Below are 20,325 nucleotides of genomic sequence, written 5' to 3' on the forward strand. Positions count from 1 at the left end.
GGACCATCTCTGGGCTCCATATTCTTCCAGGGAGATGCAGATTTGCATCTGGCTGTAGCTTTCTTAAAAACTACAATGCAGTTCTGCAGGTGGCTAAATTTTGCTCACGTATCTGACCTGACCACCTGCTACTTAGCGCTTAACTTATTGTTGAATCCTCTGCAAATGTTACAAAAATCCAGTAACATTTAATATTATTTTGTAGCCCCTTGGTTAACCCAACACTGCTGGGTTGAGATAAGGCTGGAGCTGGTGAATTATTTGGCATTGATTTAGGGATTTAACAGTTGAAAAGTTTAAAATTTGGTTAATAAGGGCACAACCAATGTTGTGTAACAATTTTTTTATTATTATTTTCTTTAACGGAATGAAATTAAATTCCTTTGAGAAGCAGTAGCATTATTTTTTCAATATGGTTACGTTCTTTAAGCCAACTCCTAATCTGATGAAAAAGGATCGTTTGTATTTTCTGAAACCATAAAAACATACTTCCCTATTGCTATGTCCTGAATTCTTTACAAGCTAAGTCATGTATGAGCATTCTAGGATTTCCCCTTGGAAAGTTAAGAAGCTGGTAGTTTCCTGCGCTTAACACCAAAGGATGTGACTAGTGTTTCTTTCCTTGTTTAAAACTGCAAACATATATTGACTGAAAAAAACATATTCAGAACCATAAATGGGAACTTAACAGTCAGCCTACTGTAGGATATCTAGCTAATGAACAGGAGATACGTTTGCGATTGGTAAACGTGGATGCCTCCTTCTTAATTTCCTTGACTGTTGATCACAGTCTTTTTCAGTGCTGCCTTTATACTCCTGTATCAGTCGTCTCCATTCCCTGCCTGTCGGGTTGTAACCCTTGGTAAAATGATTTTATTTAAAGCAATTAAGTATGTGATCCTATGTTTCATACCATTGACTGTCCTAAAATCTGAGGAGCTCAGGTTGCGCATGGGGTAACGAAGAACCAGGACCCAGCTTTCTTGGTAGAGGCCACAGTTCTTTGGTCACAGCTGTGATCCAAATGCTTTGGGGAATGGGTAACTGCTGCATTTTATTAAAGACACGCAACCAAAATAATAATCGGATAAAAGGATCATTTATTGTCAAACGATTATGGAGCTGCATTATGTGATTTCATATCTTTTCCTTCAAAATCTCTGCATTTCAAACCAGCTTGCGGTTTTACTCTGTGCCATTAACACTTTGGTATTACACAGGAGTATATTTCACATGGTAAATTCTGTGGAATATGGATTATGTTATCAGAAAATAAACACAAATTTCTCAAGTTGGCCTTGGCTCTGCTGGTGGTAATCAGGAAATTGCTTGTCCTTAAGCTACAACAGAGGATTGGATTCTTAAAAAACGAATAGGGAAAAATGCTTTTAGGGTGATTTCCTTACAACAAAAACATGATAGTCTTAAAGCTCAGTGATAATCTTTGTGAGTCCGTTCCACGTGAAGCAGGGGAGCAACCAGATTCCCAGCTGATGTAAGTCAGCATAGTCCCATTAGCTGGCAAAGCTGGGTCAGCTCGCAGCAGCTGAGGATCCAGCCCTGTGGCTTGGAAGGAATCATCATCTTGCTGTCAAAACCAGGGGAAAGACTATAACAGGATTTTGTGAGGGCAAATAATATTAGAGAGAAAATAAGATGGGCTGGGACCAAAGAGGAAGGCTGTTTCATTTGCCATTCACTGAGACCTTTTTTATTGGAACATGCACCAATGCAGGCAAGTTGTCTCCCAGTGCTGCTGAAGGCTGTTAACCTTTTTTTTAGTACTATTTAGTATCTCTCACTACAGTGGAGTTACAGTACACCTTTAATAACAAAACTCCTGAGTTAATCTCCTTTGGAGGTCTGCATGGCATTACTAGCTATAATCTCACCCTTCCAGGTTATTGTCAATGCACTTATAGACATAAAACCTTCTTTGGGAGAATTAGGTATTTTCTCATTACGCACGCTAATATCTTTTCACTGAATATCACCAAATTTCCATGAAAATCTGTTTGACATTCACTGGGAAGTTGCAAAGTTTACCCAGTTGTTTAAAGAATTGTCTCAAATGAGTTGTCCTCTAGCAACCTCTTTTTTTTTTTCTTTTTTCTGCAGGAATTATGCAGGTGAGATACTCTCCAATGAACTGATTAAAAGAGAAGGCAGTTCTCCTTTGAAACAGGCAGGTGAGGGATATGTGTGGAGAAGGAAATCCTGAAGGAGCTGAGTCCCTGCTGGATGCAGGCCTCAGGCTGCCGGCCTGGAGGAGAGGACAGGGTCCAATTTTGTGACAGTGGCCTAGTGGCGACATCTCAAGTCTGAGACCAAGCCCAAAGCCTGTATTGGATCTGGTCTTTAACCTCTGTGTCTCAGCTCCATCAGGGAGAATAATGCTCCAGGTTTAGCAAACTCTTCAGGAAAAAGGCCCTCTCTTGCTTTGCCTGTCATGCCAATAATAAATAACTACATCAGGGAGACCAGAGTGACTACAGCGAGAAGAGCAGCATCGCTAGCAGCAGCAGGCTCCTCCTGCTGAGGATGTGACCACTGCTTGCACCACAGATCCTGTACTGGTCATGTCCCCGTTTGTGATGTTGAGGAATTTGTGGGCAGCAGGGCTCTCTTGGCCCTGGGGTACCCAGCCGCCTGTCCCCCAGGCGCTGCCCAGTGCCAGCTACCTCGCGCTTTGTCGCGAGGTGAATCAGGGAAATCAGGTCACAGCAGAGATGGGCTGCAGCTTTGCCATCTGCAGAAGAGTTTGAGAGAGTCTGACATGAAGGGTCAGTGGCAGGCGTCCAAGGCACTGGGGGTACTGGAGGCTCTCATCCCTCCTGGGTTACGAAGGACAAGGAGGACTCTGCTAGCAGATGGTGTCTCCAGTGTCTCGCCTGCACCCATCTACATCTGCAGACCTCGGTGTTTGTGCTCCTGAGATATCAAATTGCTGGAATATTCATATTTATAGAAACCTTTCTCATGCTCATAGCTGAGATGTGATTATATGCCAAACACTGAAACACCTGAAGTGGAACAAGCTGGTGTTTTGCCATTTCTCATCGTGACTTGAGCACAGTGGTGGAGGAGGAACAAGGTGGAAGATAGCATAGTTTTTAGGACCATAATGCTTTTTTACAGCTGTGTTGTGGAAGATGGTCTCATCTCTGAGGTGTGGGTGTACAGGACAGACCCTGTCCTCTCCACCTGCTGTAAAGAATTGAGTTGCCCAAGGGCTTGTTGAGAGCTTGTGGCCAGACTGCATGTTGAACCGAAGCCTCTTGAGTGCTTGAGGCAACTCGCCTCCACCTTTCCTTGCTGACTCACTCACCTGAGGTCCTGTGCCATTCGGCTTGGGCGGCTGCCCAACACTGCAGAAATCCTGGACTGATCCGCAATACTATTGCCAACTGGTTTTGTTGTGGTTTTAATTCATTGGTTTTCATTTCTGCAGAGTTGTTCAATGTGACTTTGCTTGAAGAGGGGCTGAAATTCCTTCACAAGCCCTGCGTCGCCTGAGAGGAGGTGTAATTAAGCCATCTACCTCCTGAAATCATGGTCCACCTTCAAATAATCAGGGAAAGCCACCAGAAGGGTTAAACACTTTATTTAGATGGCTTTGTTTGTTACGTTAGTGCTTTGCTTGTTCTGAGAATTAACAGAAGATAAGCTAAAAGTTCATTTATAAGAGTATTAAAGGATAATTATGATGGAGTAAATGCAGCGGGTCAAAAGGCATTATGATGAACAGAATCATAATATAGAGCTTGGGAAAATAAGCTAAAATGTACAATGCTTAACATCACTCACCAAACGCCATGAAATATGTACATGTTTGGTTTTCTCTCTCCTTTATTTCCAATCTAAACTAAAGTTTCCTCCATCAGCACTCTGCTGCTCGTGTGCAAACATGTAATGATAATCAATTGCAGTAACTTAAATTAAACTTTTGGGCAAGCACAAATATGTGACCTTTTAATATCAACAAAATGATAAAAAAGATTTGGTAGGAAATCTGTTTCAATCAGATTAGAGGAGAAGTGGGTAAAGCTGATTACAAGCCCGCTAAACACAGTATTTGGGCAGTATTTGTTCAGAAACAATAGCGTTAATTCTACTTTAACAAGTATTATCTGAAAAATCAATAATTAATGGGAACCCATTATCAACTTGTAATTTAGCACTCAGATTAAGTTGGGGGAGAAGTGAAAGCGAGTGGGCAACCTGCTTTTACTTGACCAGTAGGCCGATGGATTAGGGGGGTGGCGGCAGGTTTTGTGCTTTGTTAAAGCAGAGGTGGTGGAAATTCGTCCATTTGGACCCCTCGCTGCTCGGCTTTGCACAGCCAGGTCACTGCAGCCCAGGGCCTTCAGTGGCACTGGATCCTGGGACACGTGGGGACCTTGCCCCTGAATTCACAGGGTGCACAGAGCTAACCCATCATAGAAAATGGTATGGATGGTATGGATGGCCGTGGTCTTGCCCCTCCTCAGCATCTTTCTGCACCTCTGGGCTGGCCCAAGAGCCCCTGACCACATTCTCCCCTTGGCTGGCAGGTCTGGCACTGGCATGTGTAAATGCACGTGAACCGCCAAATCTTCACCAGCCTGCTCCTCCTCCCTCCCCCCTGCCGCACCATCTCTATTTGGAGAAACAACCTGATTTGTCCTCCCCGCTGCCTTTGGACTTAGATGTTGCGCGTGCGGGGGTCCCAAGCGCTGTGCTGTAGGAGTAGGTCATTGCAACAGATGCCAAACAGATAATAGTTTTGCAAAGACAATATACTCGCAGAGGATACAGATGTTCTGATCAAGGATCGACGCACGTCCCTCTGGGTATCACTGTGTGTTTTCAAGGCTGGAGCAGGCTTTTAGAAGAGGAGCATTGCTGCTTGTGGAATTTTGGGTGGACAATAGTGAGCCACCATTTCCACCTTGCTGCTGGCCTGCCCATGTTCTCCTCCTGGTCAGAGGGCTTTCCTCCCCAGCTGGGTCACCTACCTGGTCTGGGGCAAAGCAGGATGAGGCTCGTGGGCTGCAGAGATTTGGTGGGATAAGAGAGGGAAAGGAAACAGCTGGGGACAGGGGAACACAGCTGGGCATGAGGAAGGAGCTGGGTGTAGTAAAATCCTGCACTGGTCCCACCAAAGCGCCCACGCTAGTGGCAGGTGTGAGGGACACCACAATAGCCTGGGTTGGGATGGGGGTTTCTTGACGAGCACGAAGGCGGGATGCTCTCAGCAAGGGGAACAGATTGAAGGCAGATTGTGTGGGTGAAGCAGCACCGTGCTCTGCAGCTAGGGAGTGGCTTCAGAAATGGCATTTAATCATTCAACATTAACACAAGACATCTGTCACCATCCCCGGCAGTGACGGGGCTACACGGCAAAACAATATGTTCTGGCGCTCCTAATCACTGGAAAAACACTACTTTTTGCAGAGAGTTCTTTTAGTGCCCAGCACAAATCCTTCTATTTTATTATAGCAATCCCAGCCAAATCCTCCAATAAATGGAGTTTTTATTAATGTGCAGCTGTTAAATGAGAAAAAAAAATAAAACTCAGAAATAAAAATGAATCCCTGAATAATCGGGCTGATCCCAGGCAGTAAGAACAAGCAGGCCGACCAAATACTTACAGCTTTTTGGTATTATTTAAAAATATGGTCGGGGCTTTTCTTTCACCCTCTGTTTTATGTACAGGCCTGATTAGATTTTGCTTGGTACTATCAGAGCCACTTCCGTGCCTCTGTGGGTACAGCAAGGAGGATTGAGAGCTGCTGGGAAGAGGCTCACGTCCAGGGAGCTGTCTGATGTTGGTGTGGTGGGTGAGATGGGTGTAGAGTTGGGGAGAAAAGCAATGGGTTCAGCCTCAGCACTGCACAGGTACAGAAACTGGGCAAAAGAAGTGCAAAGATGCAGTCCTGCTGGCAATGAAATGGCCCAAAGGAGAGCGCTGAGTGAGAGGAATTGTAGGAGGCCTGGTGGAGCCCCCATCAGATGTGTCGTGTGTTCCCATCACATCCATCACATGGTTCCAGCTAGTTGAGACTTCTGACAGCCTTGTGGGAGCCCAGCGAGAGCAAAGCCTCCAACATTAGGGCAAAGCCAGCCTGGGCAGCTCTCCCAGGTGAGCCCTGGCCACTGGGATGCTGTCTGCCACTGGTGGTAGGGCCTTGGTCACCTGGGGGTGATGCTGGGGGAAGGCAAAGCGAGAGGGAAAACACCCCAATCAGATAGCACCCTGCCCATGAAATGGCACGACCACCTCCGCTATTCTTTCTGATTAAATTAGAGCCAAAGTAAAGCCCTAATTCTTCTGATTAAAGCTTAGAAGTTAAGCTCTTTGGGCAGGATGCGTGCCTTGCCCTGTGCTCTCCTAAACCACTTTGTCCACTCGGTGACAAGACACTAATAACACTCCCCTGTATTTCTCCTCAGACCAGTAGGGTGCCTGGTCCGTAGAGTGTGACATTCCTGAGGGCATCGCATCACTTCTGTGCAATAAATAAATACCATATAGTAGTATTCATGTGTGGCCACCTGGCTGTTTTTGGAAGGACAGAGGTGGGAGGAACTGCTCCAAGCACAGCAGAGATCCAGATCTGCTGGGGTTTGAGCTTGCCCCAGAGGAATTGCCCTGGGAGAGACACCACAGCTTCCAACTACTGCCTCCAGCATCTTGCACATCTCCCGTCCCTCCTCCTCCTCTGCAGCACGGGCATTGTCCCAGATCAATGCATTTACCCACGTGGAAAAATGTCATTACCACCAGGGCTCGGCTTTTCTTTCCCCTCAAACTGCTCCTGCAGAGCAAAAGACATCTCCCAGGTTTTCTGCAGCCTCCTCAGCTCCTTCACCTTTGGCTGGCTAAGCACTGCAGGAACAGCAAAGGAAGGGGTGCAGAAGAAACCTGATGGCCAGGTGTCCCTCCTGCAATGTCACTGGAGCTGTCTGAGGCACCAAGCAGAAGGAAATGAGAGTGCCTGCTGCCGTTTTCAAATTGGGAGAAAATACTTTTTTTTTTTTTTTTCACCTTCAAAATCCAGCAAAAAAAAAAAACAGACTTGCAGACAATGACCCCACAAGAGGCATGCTTATTTCTTCCTCTCACTCCTTTTTCTCCTTTTTCCTGGAGCGTGACAATACCCATAGTGCAAGCCCCTACTTGAGGTGATTAGGTTCATTGTCAGCAACACTCATTTTGTTCATTTTGGACAATACATTCAGTTTTGGCATTGAGGTCCACCTTGATTATGTTGCAGAAATCATATCAAGGCAAAAAAAAAAAACAACAAACAAACAAACAAACAAAAAAACAGAAACTGGTAGGAAAGCTGGGAAGTCCTTCATGCTCCGTGTCCTTTCTTATAGGGAAATCAAAGTGCACACACACAAAATAATGGCTGTGCTTTGCTTGGTGCTCATTTTACAGCTGGATGCTGAAGAAGCCCATAGGTGTCTACTCATATGAGAAGGAGGATCCACAGTTGGGGATTCATTGATGTTGTTTTTCTGTTACTCCTATAGGTCCTCCAGCTGGTTTATTTGGGACAGAGTTATTTTGGTAAAGGGACATGCTGCTTGTGTAATGCCTCTCAGCCTTTGGATTCATCTTCAAGCACCAGGACATTGGGTAGTGATGGCTGGAGGATTTTGTCCTTGGAGCCCAGCCAGGTCCCACGTTTTGGCACCTGTTTGCGCCCAGGAGAGCGGCTCCAGAACACAGCATTAAGGGGAAGAGTGAGAGTAGCCGCCTGCGCGCGCGGTGTCCCCGTCTTTAATTAGGTTAGCTGCTTTCATGGCAAGTGCTGTCACACGGAGCCAAAAAATCAATACCATATGGCACGGCACTCAGATAGCAAACTTAGAGCTTAATTAAAGGAGAAGGAACCCTGTCAGGTCTCATAGCGCAGCGCCTACAATTAGGCATGGCTGAACTGGTTTGGAAACGCAAGGGGCTGGGTGACACCTTCACCCAGATCTGAGCTGGGCTCCCCACCATATTGTGGCAGAATAAAGTGAAATCTGCCTTTCCCTGCCCCCAAGAGAGACATTAGAAACAGTGGAATCACCGTTTCATGTGTTTGACTGGATTTCAGTATGGCACTCATGGAAAGAGCGGGTGCCTTGGTCGCTGGGTGGATTGAGGTGGCTGGGGGAGAAAGGAGGCTGGGAGGTGGAGAAGAGGGAAAAGCAACCTTCAAGGCACCAGCAGAGCAGCCGGTTCTCACCAAGACCTCTTCCAGCCAGCCCCCAGGCACTTCTCCATCACTCCCCCACCTCCTGGGACCAGTGTCCTCCAAACCAACCCAGTTTTTCCAATTTTCTCCTAATATTTAATCTAAACCTACTCTATTTCAGTTTAAAACCATCCCCATGATGAGCAGCAGTAACACCTGAGGCACCTGGACGAGATGCCTGCACTAGGGTCCAGCAGGATCTGGCCCCCAGATCTGCCACTGTCCTGAATGGCCACGGGCAGGTCCCTCCTACATGGTTTCATGTGGAGCACAGAGCAGATTTCCCATTGAAAGCTAACTTTCTGAATGAAGAAATTGGCTGAAAATCTTCCGGACAAGAAAGATGTTAACAATCTAGGTTCATTTCAAGATTCACTAAGGTCAGTAAAGCTCTTCCAGTGAGTTTCATTGTCCTTGACCTGAGACCTTCATGGAACCAAACATTTCTCTGCTCTCTCAAATATAAAAGAAACCTAAAAAGGTGGTGTAATTCTCAGCTTTTTTCCATTAAAACAAAAAGAAATCTGACTCCATTGCTTGGGAAGTTTCATTTCCAGGGCCTGAACCAGAGTCAGACAATGTATACCTCTCTTTGGGGAGATGCTGATGTAATGAATGTGGCAGCTATTGTGCGTGCTTGGGAGCCTTGCAGCCGCTTCTCTTCTCCTTATATTTTTCTTTTCTTTTCTGCTTTAATGAGTGTTTCTCTAATTGACTTGATGATTTCTGTTTAATTAGCACATTTTGGAGGAATGATCAAAAAAAATAATAAGATAAAGTAATCGGACAAGCATAGTGCGGAGGAATAAGAGCTCCTTTGTGGGGCTAATTGGAGAGGACAGTCCATCGGCTAGTTTGGGGCTCCTCACAGTCGGATATTCCCAGTCCAGCCCTGCCGTGTGCCCAGGACTCCCAAGCGCCCACGCAGACCCAGCTCTGGCAGCCACTTCAATTAGCTTTAATGAGCCGTGACGGAGCACCAAGGAGCACCCGGACCTGCCCTGTTTGCCATAACCCACGTTTTGTAGGACACTGCTCCGAAGGTTGCAGAAACAAGCACAGTGGGTACGGGTACCACCAAGGGAGAGCATCCCCAACTCTGCTTGCGTGCTGCTTTCTGATCACGCAGTTGTAGGTGTACCACCTGGATGGTCATTTGTTTGCCCTGTGTTTGGCCAGGAATTAATTAGGGGATCGGCTCCAGGCTGCTGTGACAGCTGTCTGCGCGTGGCACTTCCCAGCAGTTTGATTAAATCTGCAGCACTCCAGATGTGAGAGCCCCATTCCCCGGCACATGGTTTGCTCTTAAACTCCACTTAAACCATGACTGCTCTTCTGTTTTTTAATCAAAGGCAAATGTCTTAAGACAGAAAGCTGTGCGGAGGAATTAATAGGGATGTCTCTGGGACATGGAAAGGGACCCCCTCCAGTGCCAAATTAGGGCTGCCGAGGCGCTCGCCCTAAGCCCAGCTTGCTGCACTCCGGCACAGCAGGCGGAGTGTGCAGCCAGATGTGGCTCCTGTGTCCTTCAAATGCTGCCTTTCACCACCATCAGCGCGGGGCAGAAAGGATCCACTCCCTGCAGCACAGCAGCGCTGTGAGCACAGATATCGCCATTTGTTTAACCTGGCTGTGCCACCTGCCCCCACAGATCCATCACCCCAAAATGGAGACTATTTGGCCATCTCTTTCCCAGCTGGAGGTGGAGGAGGTGGAAGAAAAGCCCTTTTCCTTCTGTCTGAGCTTGCTGAGGCAGAAACCTCTCCCCAGACTCTCCCCCTTGCCAACTTGCTGGTGTTCCCATCCCGTTTACTGGGGCAGGAGCTGGATGTGGGGTGCACGGCATGGAGCCAGCAGGGACCGCCTGGCCGAGGCTGCGAGCTCTGGTCCGATGGTGGCTGTGCGCTCCCTGCCCATGGAGCACAGGAGGCTTCTCCACCCCGAGCAGCCACGAACTGTCAGATGGTGCAGACTCTCCTTTATTATTGACCTGATTCATATCCAAACCAGGGAGGTGAAAGCTGCCTTATCCCATTACTAATCCCCTAAACCAGTCCCTTCAGTGCCTCCTCTTTGATTCCCCTTCCTCATCGCTACAGAAGGTGGATCTGTGGTCAGTGGGCATCCTTCTGAGGTTTCCCTTCACGTTCCTGTGAAGACAGGCGCCCCTAAACCCCGCTGGCTGCTGGTTTGGGACTCACTTAGCGCATACTGTAATCCCGCAAGGACTTGGCAAGGCTCACCCCGGGGTCTGGAGGGGTCAACCCTGGGCACCCATCCCACCGGTGCCCTTCTGGTGCCATCCCAAAGTGCTTTAGGGTGTGGATCCTGGGTGCTGGGCACCCTTGGGCTCCCGGTCTGGTTGGCACATGCGCCCTGCCCGCTGCGGGGGGAGGAACCACAGGGAAATTAGAGCAAGAGCGATGTTTGATGTTCTGCTCTTTAAGCGATTAATAATCTTTCGGCGTCGGAGAATCAGCTGAAAATCTTCCCTGGAAAATAATGAGCAGAGAAACATTTACTGATTAGTCTAATCCCAGATAATCCTATCTGATGAGCGTATATCAAGATATCCTTTAACTGATTTATTGTCCACAGGACCGGTGGAGATGCCCCTCGGAGATGCCCCTCGCCACCACAGCCAGGGGACCTGTCACCACCCGTGTCCCCCCCTGCCCCGTCCTGGAGCCGTGTGCCCGGAGCGGGCGCATCCCTGGTGCCCCGTATCCAGGCCACCTCGCCGGCGTGGGGAGATTTAATCGCTATTTCCATTTCTGCGTCTATCGGCTTTCTCTTGGGTTTGAGCTTTTATGTTTCATAAACTGATTAGGAGCAATTATACGTGCTTTATCCCCAAACTTTCCAAATGACTAGGCCATATGCATATTTAAGGCTTCATCATCTCTCCCAACAGCTCAGCCTTAACGTAAACTGCTGAAATCAAGCTGATTCTGGGACAACGTCAAAAATTAGGGTTTTATCCACTAATATCTGCTCGGACAGGAAATTTGTTGTGGGTGGTGGCCGGATTAGGGCTTCTAATTACTGTGGCAGATCCTCCCTGCCTAGCAGTGAAAGTCTCCGCTTCCAGCAAACCTGCAGCAAAAACACTCTGGAGAAGTGAAGGTGCCCGAGGGGACTTTGGGTGACCCATCCCCAGGCGGGTGGGGGGCAGCCCTGGGTGGGCACACCCCGAGCATCCCTGCACGCCCAGTCCATGGGGACCTCGGTGGCTTCGGGGGCGCGATTTCCCCCTTTTCCCACCTCCCGTTGGTGGTGTGAAGCGCCATCACCCGAAGGCACCCCCCCCCCGCCAGCCCCCAGCGCCGGCCACGGCAATTATCCTAAATGAAAGTTATTGTTCTGCTAATCCCAGGAACAGCTTGCGAGGGGAGATTTGGGTCTTTCTTTAATAATGCAAAGTTAATGCGGAGTCCCCTTGTAATTATCTTTATCAGAAGGACCCTCGGTTAATCTGGCCGTCCAGCGGGAAGGCCTGGATCAGGCCGCCCGTGTAAGCCGGTTGTAAATCGTTTCCATAAACAGATGAAGGGGAGGGAAAGGGGGGGAAAGCAAAGAAAGAAATTGCAGCTCAGGTGCAAGGAGCTGGGAGCCAAAAGGAGCCGGGAGGCCAGGCACCTCGAAACGGCTCCGGGCTGAGAGGGGACACCCAGGGGGGACAGTGGGGGGGGACAGCAGCCGGGCGGGACGCCCCGTCCGGGATGTGGGGCTGGAGGGACGAGGAGAGGGGACGTGGGGACAGCACCGAGGGGACCCGAAGGGTGTCGGGGTGGGGAAACGGGAGGGAGAGGAGGGGACGGGGTGGAGAGGAGCGGGAGGGAAGGGATGGGGAGGGCCGGGAGGGGATGGGATGGAGAGCACCGGGCTGGAAGGGATGGGGAGGACCAAGGGGAGGGTCCGGAGAGGGGGACCCGAGGGGAGGGACCGGGGGGGGACCCGAGGGAGGGGCTCGGGGCCCGGTGGCCGCTAATCCGTGCCTCGGGATCGCCCCCCCGCCGCCCCGGGGTGTGCCCGGGGCCGGGCCCGGCGGCGGCCCCATAAAAGCGGCATCGGGCGGCGGTGCCCGCTGCGGGGCCGGGCCGGGAGGAGGCGGCGATGCCGGGCCGGGGGGAGCCGTCGGGGGGCCGGGCGGCGGCGGCGGTGCCGGTTCCCGTTGCGGTCCCGGTGGCGGCGGCCCCGAGCCCGGCGGCGATGCGCAGCGCCCTCCCCGAGCGGGCGGCGCGGCCGAGCCAAGGGGGGCTGCGGGCCAAGGGCTTCGCCATCACCGACCTGCTGGGGCTGGAGGCCGAGCTGCAGCCGCCCCCCGGGGCCGCCCCCGGGCCCGCAGGAGGCTACGAGGGCGGCGGGGCGCTGGGCTTGGGCTTGGGGTTGCTGTGTGGCTTGGCCGGGCCGGGAGCCCCCTGCTTGCTGCCCGCCCCCCTGCCGCTGCTCCCGGCTCGAGGACCCCGAGCGGGTCCCCCCGGGCCACCTCCAGCCCCCCGTCGCCACAAGGAGAGCGTGTCCGGTGAGCTGCTGTCCCCACGGACGTGACACCCGTCCGGGGTGGCCGTGTCCCCTCCGCTGTCCCCCTCTGGGCACAGGGGAGGAGGGGAAGGGGCACCCATGGGTGGCACTGGGGGGGAGCCGCTCATCGCGGGGCCAGGGAATGGTCTGGATGGGAAGGATCTGGATGGGAAGGGTCTGGATGTGACCGTGTACCCCCTGTCCCCGTGCTGCCACCAGATGAGGACAGCCTGTCCGGGGATGCCAGCGACCTGAAGATGCCGGCCTCGCAGATCAAGAGGAAGAAGAGGCGGCACAGGTAGGGCTCGAGGGCTGGGCCGAGCCCCGCACACCCCACTGCTCTCCCCCAGGTCCCTTAGGAGGGGCTGGTGGCCCCAAAAAAGCAAGGAGAAGGGGATCTACAAGAGCTGAAGCAGCAGCAGGGGGAGGATTTCAACCCCAGCGGGGAGGGGGTGATGTTTTCGGGAGGGTCTGGAGCCTGTCTCAGGACGCTGGCTCCTCTCCGCAGGACAGTGTTCACAGCCCACCAGCTGGAGGAGCTGGAAAAGGCTTTCAACGAAGCTCACTACCCCGACGTCTACGCCAGGGAGATGCTGGCGGTGAAGACGGAGCTGCCGGAGGACAGGATACAGGTAGGGCTGCGCGGCACCTGCTGTAGGGCGAGTGGGTGGAGGTGGAGGGAAAGTGGTGGCACTGAAGCCTCTGGGGTGGCTCCTCGGCTTCCCACCCAAGTGGACATGCAGGGATGGGGGGACACAGTGCTGGCCCATGCAGCTGCTGTTCACTGCCGGCTCTTCAGCTCTTTCCTCTGGGGACACAACTCAGGCAGGAGTGATGCACTGGGCCAAAGCTCTCCCCAGCTTGCTCACGTAGCCTTTGGGGTGGTATTTTAGGGCCTGATCCTGCCCCCTGGTGGAGCAGCTCATCGCCTTAAGGACAGGGTGGGAGTTTGGACAGCACTCGGGTTGTATCGACGCCTCCTGAGCCTTTAAATACAGGAAGGGTGTGGGGAGAGGGACCTGAGCACCCTCTGCCATCACCCATCAGTGCGATGTGGACCCCTTCAGGAGACGTTGGTGGCTTCGTGCAGAGCCAGCACAGGGGCTCTGCGGGCACACCAAGGGGTCGCCCTTGGTGACTGGGGCTGGGGGCACCTTCCCGGGTCAGGGCCAGCCTCATGTAACGTGTGCTCCCTCTCCCCCTCTTCCTCTCCTCTCTCGCTGACACCCACGTGTGTGCCCTCCCCAAATCCTCCTCCGTGGCTCTGCCCCGGCCGCCCTCCCCCGTGCCCTGAACCCCGCGCACGCGGCTGCCCCCCTGCCCTGGATGCGCTCCCCCGTGCCCGATTATCCCGAACGCCCACCCGTGGGGCCACCTCCTCCCCACATCCCACCCCCTCCGTGCTCTCCTGGCTGTTACCCCTGAAGGTTTGGTTTCAGAACCGAAGAGCCAAGTGGCGGAAGAGGGAGAAGTGCTGGGGCCGGAGCAGCGTGATGGCCGAGTACGGGCTGTACGGCGCCATGGTGCGGCACTCCATCCCGCTGCCCGAGTCCATCATCAACTCCGCCAAGAGCGGGCTGGTGGGGTCCTGTGCCCCCTGGCTGCTGGGTAAGCATCAGGCCAGAACGGGGCAGGAGCTGCAGGTTTGGGGTTTTTCGCTCCCTCCTTGTACCGAACAGCCAGGGAAGGGAAAACCTTTATCCACTGTGTCAGACACTTAGCTGTGTGTTGGTTCGGTGTGTGAGCAGTCATTGTGGGAGTGGCTGGGGGTTTGGGAATTCATCACCCCCCTCGCTGAAGACAATACTATGTCAGAGCTACCCTGGGGCCCCCAGCACAAGAAGGACAGGCACCTGTTGGAGAAGGTCCAGAGGAGGACCACAAGGATGATCAGAGGGCTGGAGCACTGTGAAGACAGGCTGAGGGTGCTGGGGTTGTTCAGCTTGGAGAAAAGAAGGCTCCAGGAAGACCTGGGGTCTGGGCATGGTGGTAGCTAGCAAGAGTTTTCCTCAGATGTAAGTGACAGTAGAAGGAAGCAGCAGGAGGGCAGAGCAGCACACTCCCCTCGACTGGGGAGATGATGCTGAGCAGTTCTGGGCAGGAATAAGCAACCGGCACCCTTGGCTTTGCTCTCTCCCCCCTGCCAGGCATGCACAAAAAGTCGATGGAGGTGAGCAGGAAGGCGGAGAGCCAAGAGAAGCTGGCAGATGGCTGGCGAGCGGAGCCGGATGAGGAGGAACTCCAAGGGAAGCAGGCCAGTTCCCAGAGGAGCTCTGACAAACTTAGCCCCACGAAAAACCCTGAGGACACAGCCATTGACCTCTCCAGGACAGCCAAGCACGAGAAGAGGAGCATACCGAGGCAGTGCATCAATGGGGACCCCGCTGCGGAGCAAAAGGACAAGGACCACTGAGCTTGGGCTGCCCCGCAGGAGGCCAGACCTCACAGCTTCCTGGGGAGATAAGAATATTTATTAACACATATATATTTTTTTTTTTCTGAAGTCATTGAACTTTTATCTGAATTCAGGGCATTCTAAAACCAGACACCTTCCCCCTGCCTCTGTCCCTTCACTTGTCAGCTGTTCACTTCTCAGCAGAGCACAGATGCAGCCAGGGTGGAGGGTGGGAGAGGTGTCCCAACACAGCCAAGAGCAATGTGAAGACGAGACCGTGTTTCGGGCAGCATGGACAGGCTGCTCAGGAAGAGCCTCCCTTCTCCTCTGGGATGTGAACGTGTCCTGGGCCACCCAGGAGCACAAAGAGCAGCAATGCAATGGGAATCGCTCCCTTCCCAAACACGCGGGTGCAGAGATGGTGCAGGAGTTTCCAAACGCCTCCTCTGAGCACTGCCACCCCTGCACAGCACCTGTGTGGCAAGTCCCTCTGCTTCGAGCACACAATTCTCCCACCTCAACCAGCAGCGGGGTTTTTAAACATGGTAGGGTCCCTCCTCAAGCTGGTGTAACCTGACAGGCCTGCCAGTTTATACCTCCTGAGGATCCGGCCTGCCAACGCAGCCTTACCACTGGATTTACACTGTGTAGCTTCCCTAACTCACGTTTGGGAGAAGGGGGGAAAGACGTTTTTGTTATGCAACAATTTTGTACACTCTTGAATGTGACCTGCCATGCTATGCATACTAGAACAGACCTTTTTTGAAAACCAAGCCATAGTACCCTGGAACAATTAAACAGTTTTGTGAACTGACATGAGAAAACATTTTGTAATTATCTGTAAATAGTGTAATGTGAGAGGCGTTTCTTGGTTGTCTTATATTTATGTCTAAAAGCACTTTAGTGATCTGGATTTTGGAATGTGGCTGTTCCCATTTTGTCCATTTATTTATTACGCATCCGTAAGTAAAATTGTGGTGTATCTTTGGTTTTCAGACTCTGCATTGTGATTTCTTTTATTTTACTTTGGCAGGTGTTGTGGTAGGTGCTAGCTTAGAGAAGATCCTGGACAGACCCGTGCCTAAACAGGGCTTGAGCGCTGTGTACTCACACAGGGGAGCAGAGTGAAGCCCTCGTGTGTCTCTCCAGAGCTGAGGCCCAGTTCAGCGGCCTCCACATGCCCAAAGGTGATTGATTTTCACCCAAGATCTGAGCTTATCCAGAAACACCTGCTGCCCTGGAGGGTACAGAGCTGGGCTTCGTGTCCTCATGTCCCATGATTAAACACAAGGAGCTCATTTTGGGCTAGGTGAACCAGTGCTGGAGGAACCGGTAGTGTACCTCAGCCTCCCGAGCAAGTACATGGAGCAGGACAGCTCCGGCAGCCCCATGAGCATCCCCAGCCATGATGGCATGTGCAAGGGTGCTGTGGCCATCCAGCTGTTCAAATTTGGGCTTCAGCCAGTCCTCCTCTCACCGCTGTGCTGAGTTGGCCTGTGTGTGCACTGTGACGGCTATCCTGGAACACCTCCAGCTTTATCTGCTGGCCAAAATCTAACTGAAAATTATCAGAAGGCTTTATTACAATCTGAGTAATCCCAATTTGGAAAGTTTCCTAATGCCGCTCAATGGGAGCGTGGCTGTGTAATGATGCTGTCACCTGTCCCTGTCCCTGCTGCTGAGCCTGGTGGCAGCTCCTCCCAGACTTGGTGCTGTGCAGGGGCCTGGGGGGCACAGGGGGAGACGGCTGGCTGGGAAGAGCAGAGCCATCATCTGCAAATATCCCACCTTCAACCCCCCCTCTCCACAGTCAGGCCTGCTGGGGGGTGGGAGGAACATATGCATGGTAAATACAAGCTTTGCAGGAAAAAAAAATACCCATATGATGGAGTGGGGGGGGCACAGTTCAGGAAAGGACTAGCCAGGGCTTACTGCAGCAGCAATTAGGCTCTGTGAGAGCCGAGACTTAGCACATTGCAGGTCTAATCCTGCCTGAGCAGCATCTGCAAACCCTTTATTTGGGCTGTGCCATGCTGGCACTGGATGCCTGCAATCTTTTTTTTTTTTTTTTTTTTCTGCCCTGCCCTGCCTATGTGCAGATGGCCTGGCTCTTCACCTCTCACTGGGCACAGCACTGCGAGTCACGAGCACCACGTCACTGCAACAAGGGGAACAGCACGGTCCCCTCCCCATGTGCGGTGCAGAGCTCTCCCGGCAGGACATGGTGGGCTCCCAGCTCTCATTTTGTGCTGCAAGGGGTGGTGGTTCGCAGGGAGAACTACGGGCCTGAGGCATGGTTCACAGATAGGATGGTTTGGGTTGGAAGGGACCTTAAAGATCACCGTGTTCCAACCCCACTGACATGCCTCCCACTAGACCAAAGCCTCAAAGCTTCATCCAACCCAGTCTTGAAAGCTTACAGTTATCAAGAGATGGTTACAGGACTGCTGCCACATACAGGGGTTTGGCTACTATAGGACTCGCATTGAGAAACCTGCTCTGCTGGGGGCTGATGGTCAGCAGCCAGGCCCACCCATGAGCCTTCTCACCTCAATGCTGACCAAAGGGGATCCCTCAGCCTGCCCTCGTGGGCCGTGTGCCCTGGCCCCTCACCCCCACAAATGACCTGGGCTGGGCCCCCACTACACACAGCAGTGCCTTTCCTGTACTGGGGAGACCACAAGGTGTCACTCTAATTTCCCCCCTTGCTCTCACCACTAGTGTCAAGGAGGTGAGAGCACTCAGCACTTACCATTCTCACCACTTCCGTGGCTTCTTGCTTCTTCGTTTGGTGGAAGAGCTCTCCCCTCTGCTTGGGAGGCTGCAAAACGAAAACAAAAACGAAAACAGATGGAGCTCCCTGACCTGACATGTTCTGGCCTTTTACAAGGCTAAAGCTTTAGGAGCTGTTCTGCGCTGAAACTGTGAAACAAGGCACCACCAGCCACATTCTGCTAGGAGGTTCTTAAGAGTCTGTTCATAGCATCACAGAATGGCTTCTGAGGTTGGAAGGGACTTCTGAAGATCATCTGCTCCCACCCCTCTGCCAAGCACGGTCACCTAGAGCACATCTCACAGGCTTCCAATGTGGGAAACCTATCCAGGCGGGTTTTGAGTATCTCCAGAGAAGGAGACACCACAGGCTCTCTGGGCAACCTGTTCAAGTGCTCTGTCACCCTCACAGTAAAAAAGTCTTTTCTCCTCTTCAGCTGGCACCTCTGGGTTTCAGTTTGTGCCTGTTGCCTCTTGTCCTGTTGCTGGGCACCACTGAAAAGAGCCAGGCCCCATTCTCCTGACTCCCTCCCTGCAGATGTTTAGACACCCTGATAAGATCCCCTCTCAGTGTTGTCTTCCCCAAAGAAACAGGCCCAGTTCTCTCAGCCTCTCCTCATATGACAGATGCTCCAGTGCCCTGATCATCTTTGGAGCCCTCTGCTGGGTTTCCTCCAGTAGCTCCATGGCCCCTTAGGAGGCTACTACCTGGACACAATACTCCACGTGGGGCCTCACCCGGGTTAAGGAGAGGGGCACGAACACATCCTTTGACCAGCTGGCAGCACACTTTCAAATGCAACCCAGGATGCCACTGGCCTTTTTGGCTTTCTTGGCCACATCGGTGGCTCATGGATAACGTGCCGTCCACCAGGACTCCCAGGTCCTTCTGCATAGAGCTGCTTTCCAGCAGCTCAGCATCCAACCTGTACTGGTGCAGGGGGTCATTCCTCCCTATGTGCAGGACCCTTCATTTGTCTTTGTTGCAATTCATGATTCTAACTTTGTATAATTCTAACACTGGGCCTTGTTCTGTCAAGGACAGCTCACCCTCCCCGGACAGAGACTCCATGGCCTTTCTGGACACCTGTACTGGCTCTGCACCCTTGTGGGGAAGCTTCTCCTTATTTTTCTCTGGGATGTCTCCATCTGGAAGCTTGGGCCTTGGTACCACTCATGTTTCTGCTACACAGCACGTATGATAACATGCAGGCTTCATCTCCTCACCTCCTTCTCAGCAGGCAACTGTAGTTAGCAGCTGGTCCCATCCGTGAGCTTGGTCTCCTTAATGCTGACCAAAGGGGATCCCTCAGCCTGCCCTCGTGGGCCGTGTGCCCTGGCCCCTCAACCCCACAAATGCCCTGGGCTGGGCCCACACTACACACAGCAGTGCCTTTCCTGTACTGGGGAGACCACAAGTGGACGCAGGAGCCCAGACGCCATTACAAAAATGCCACCAAATAAGAAACCAAAGTTGTTTTACTGATGGTTTTTTATTGTTATTATTGCTATTGCACTTGGAGTCCCAATCTGGGGAAGAACTGCTGATGAGGCATCCTGAATGGACTCGGCACTGCACTCCAGCTCTTCTTCCTGGCACACCTGAGGACTTGTGCTTCTCCAGAGGAACAGCTGTCTGCCTCACTGCTTTGTCTGAGCCACTGCTGTCCTCTGTGCACCGCCACGGAGGGCATGGCTTCGTCTCCAAGCACCTCCTTGTTGGGCAGCCTTCTCGTCCTCAGGCTGAGACACCAAGGCCCAGCGTCAGCTTGTGAGGGGGCCTCCTGCCGCCCCACTGCAGCAGACCAAAGGAAGCCAAGTCCACTCTTGCCCACTCCTTGGGACTCTGTGCCGAAGAGATGACACCACTGCCCAAGAGGTGGGGATTGGGCATGAGGGATGTGGAAGGAGGCCATCCCGCAGGCAAGCCTGCTAGATGTTTCCCGGATGGCCTCTCCCAGGTAACGGTGGTGGTGGAGGCTGTGCCGGGGATACAGAGCTTTCCGGGTGCTCCTGCAATGGTGACGTCTTGCAGGTGGGAGCCCTGGCACGGTGACGCTGTGCCAAACCACGAGGGCTGGAGGTGGATCCACCTCCATCAGCTCCTCCACCTCTGGCGCTGGATCTACCTCCATGGGCTCCGCCTCAGCAGCCACGGTTGCTCTGCTCCCACTGGCACTGCTCCGCCACCACTTCTTCTTGGGTTTGATGAACCGCTCTGACCCACGCAAGTGTGGGCAGCAATTCCTCCAGGACCTCTTATTTCCAGCCATCGCTGATGAGCACAGAGGGCCTAGAAGCTCAGCGAGCGTTGGGCCAGGCGCAGGGGGTTTTATAGGGCCGATTCCCCTTTGACATCATGGAACCTCACTGAAAGACCCTGTGATGGCACGAGGC

The 20,325-nt window shown here is 52.4% G+C and overlaps 1 protein-coding gene across 1 annotated transcript; it reads left to right on the plus strand.

The window, feature by feature from the left end:
• Window positions 1–12,353: 12,353 nt before the first annotated feature.
• On the plus strand, window positions 12,354–15,174 carry VSX1 (visual system homeobox 1). The gene is made up of 5 exons (XM_032183565.1): window positions 12,354–12,762; window positions 12,981–13,059; window positions 13,270–13,393; window positions 14,189–14,369; window positions 14,909–15,174. The coding sequence occupies exons 1-5, from the start codon at window positions 12,354–12,356 to the stop codon at window positions 15,172–15,174; spliced, it is 1,059 nt and encodes a 352-aa protein (XP_032039456.1).
• The last annotated feature ends 5,151 nt before the right edge of the window (window positions 15,175–20,325 follow it).

This window comes from Aythya fuligula, chromosome 3, assembly GCF_009819795.1.
Source record: "Aythya fuligula isolate bAytFul2 chromosome 3, bAytFul2.pri, whole genome shotgun sequence".
Taxonomy (NCBI): Eukaryota; Metazoa; Chordata; class Aves; order Anseriformes; family Anatidae; genus Aythya; species Aythya fuligula.

Coding starts and splice junctions, on each gene's coding strand:
- VSX1 (XM_032183565.1), top strand. CDS start 12,354: ATGCCGGGCCGGGGGGAGCCGTCGGGGGGCCGGGCGGCGGCGGCGGTG. Junction 13,060..13,269: donor AGGAAGAAGAGGCGGCACAG/GTAGGGCTCGAG, acceptor TCCTCTCCGCAG/GACAGTGTTCACAGCCCACC. Junction 14,370..14,908: donor CTGTGCCCCCTGGCTGCTGG/GTAAGCATCAGG, acceptor CCCCCCTGCCAG/GCATGCACAAAAAGTCGATG.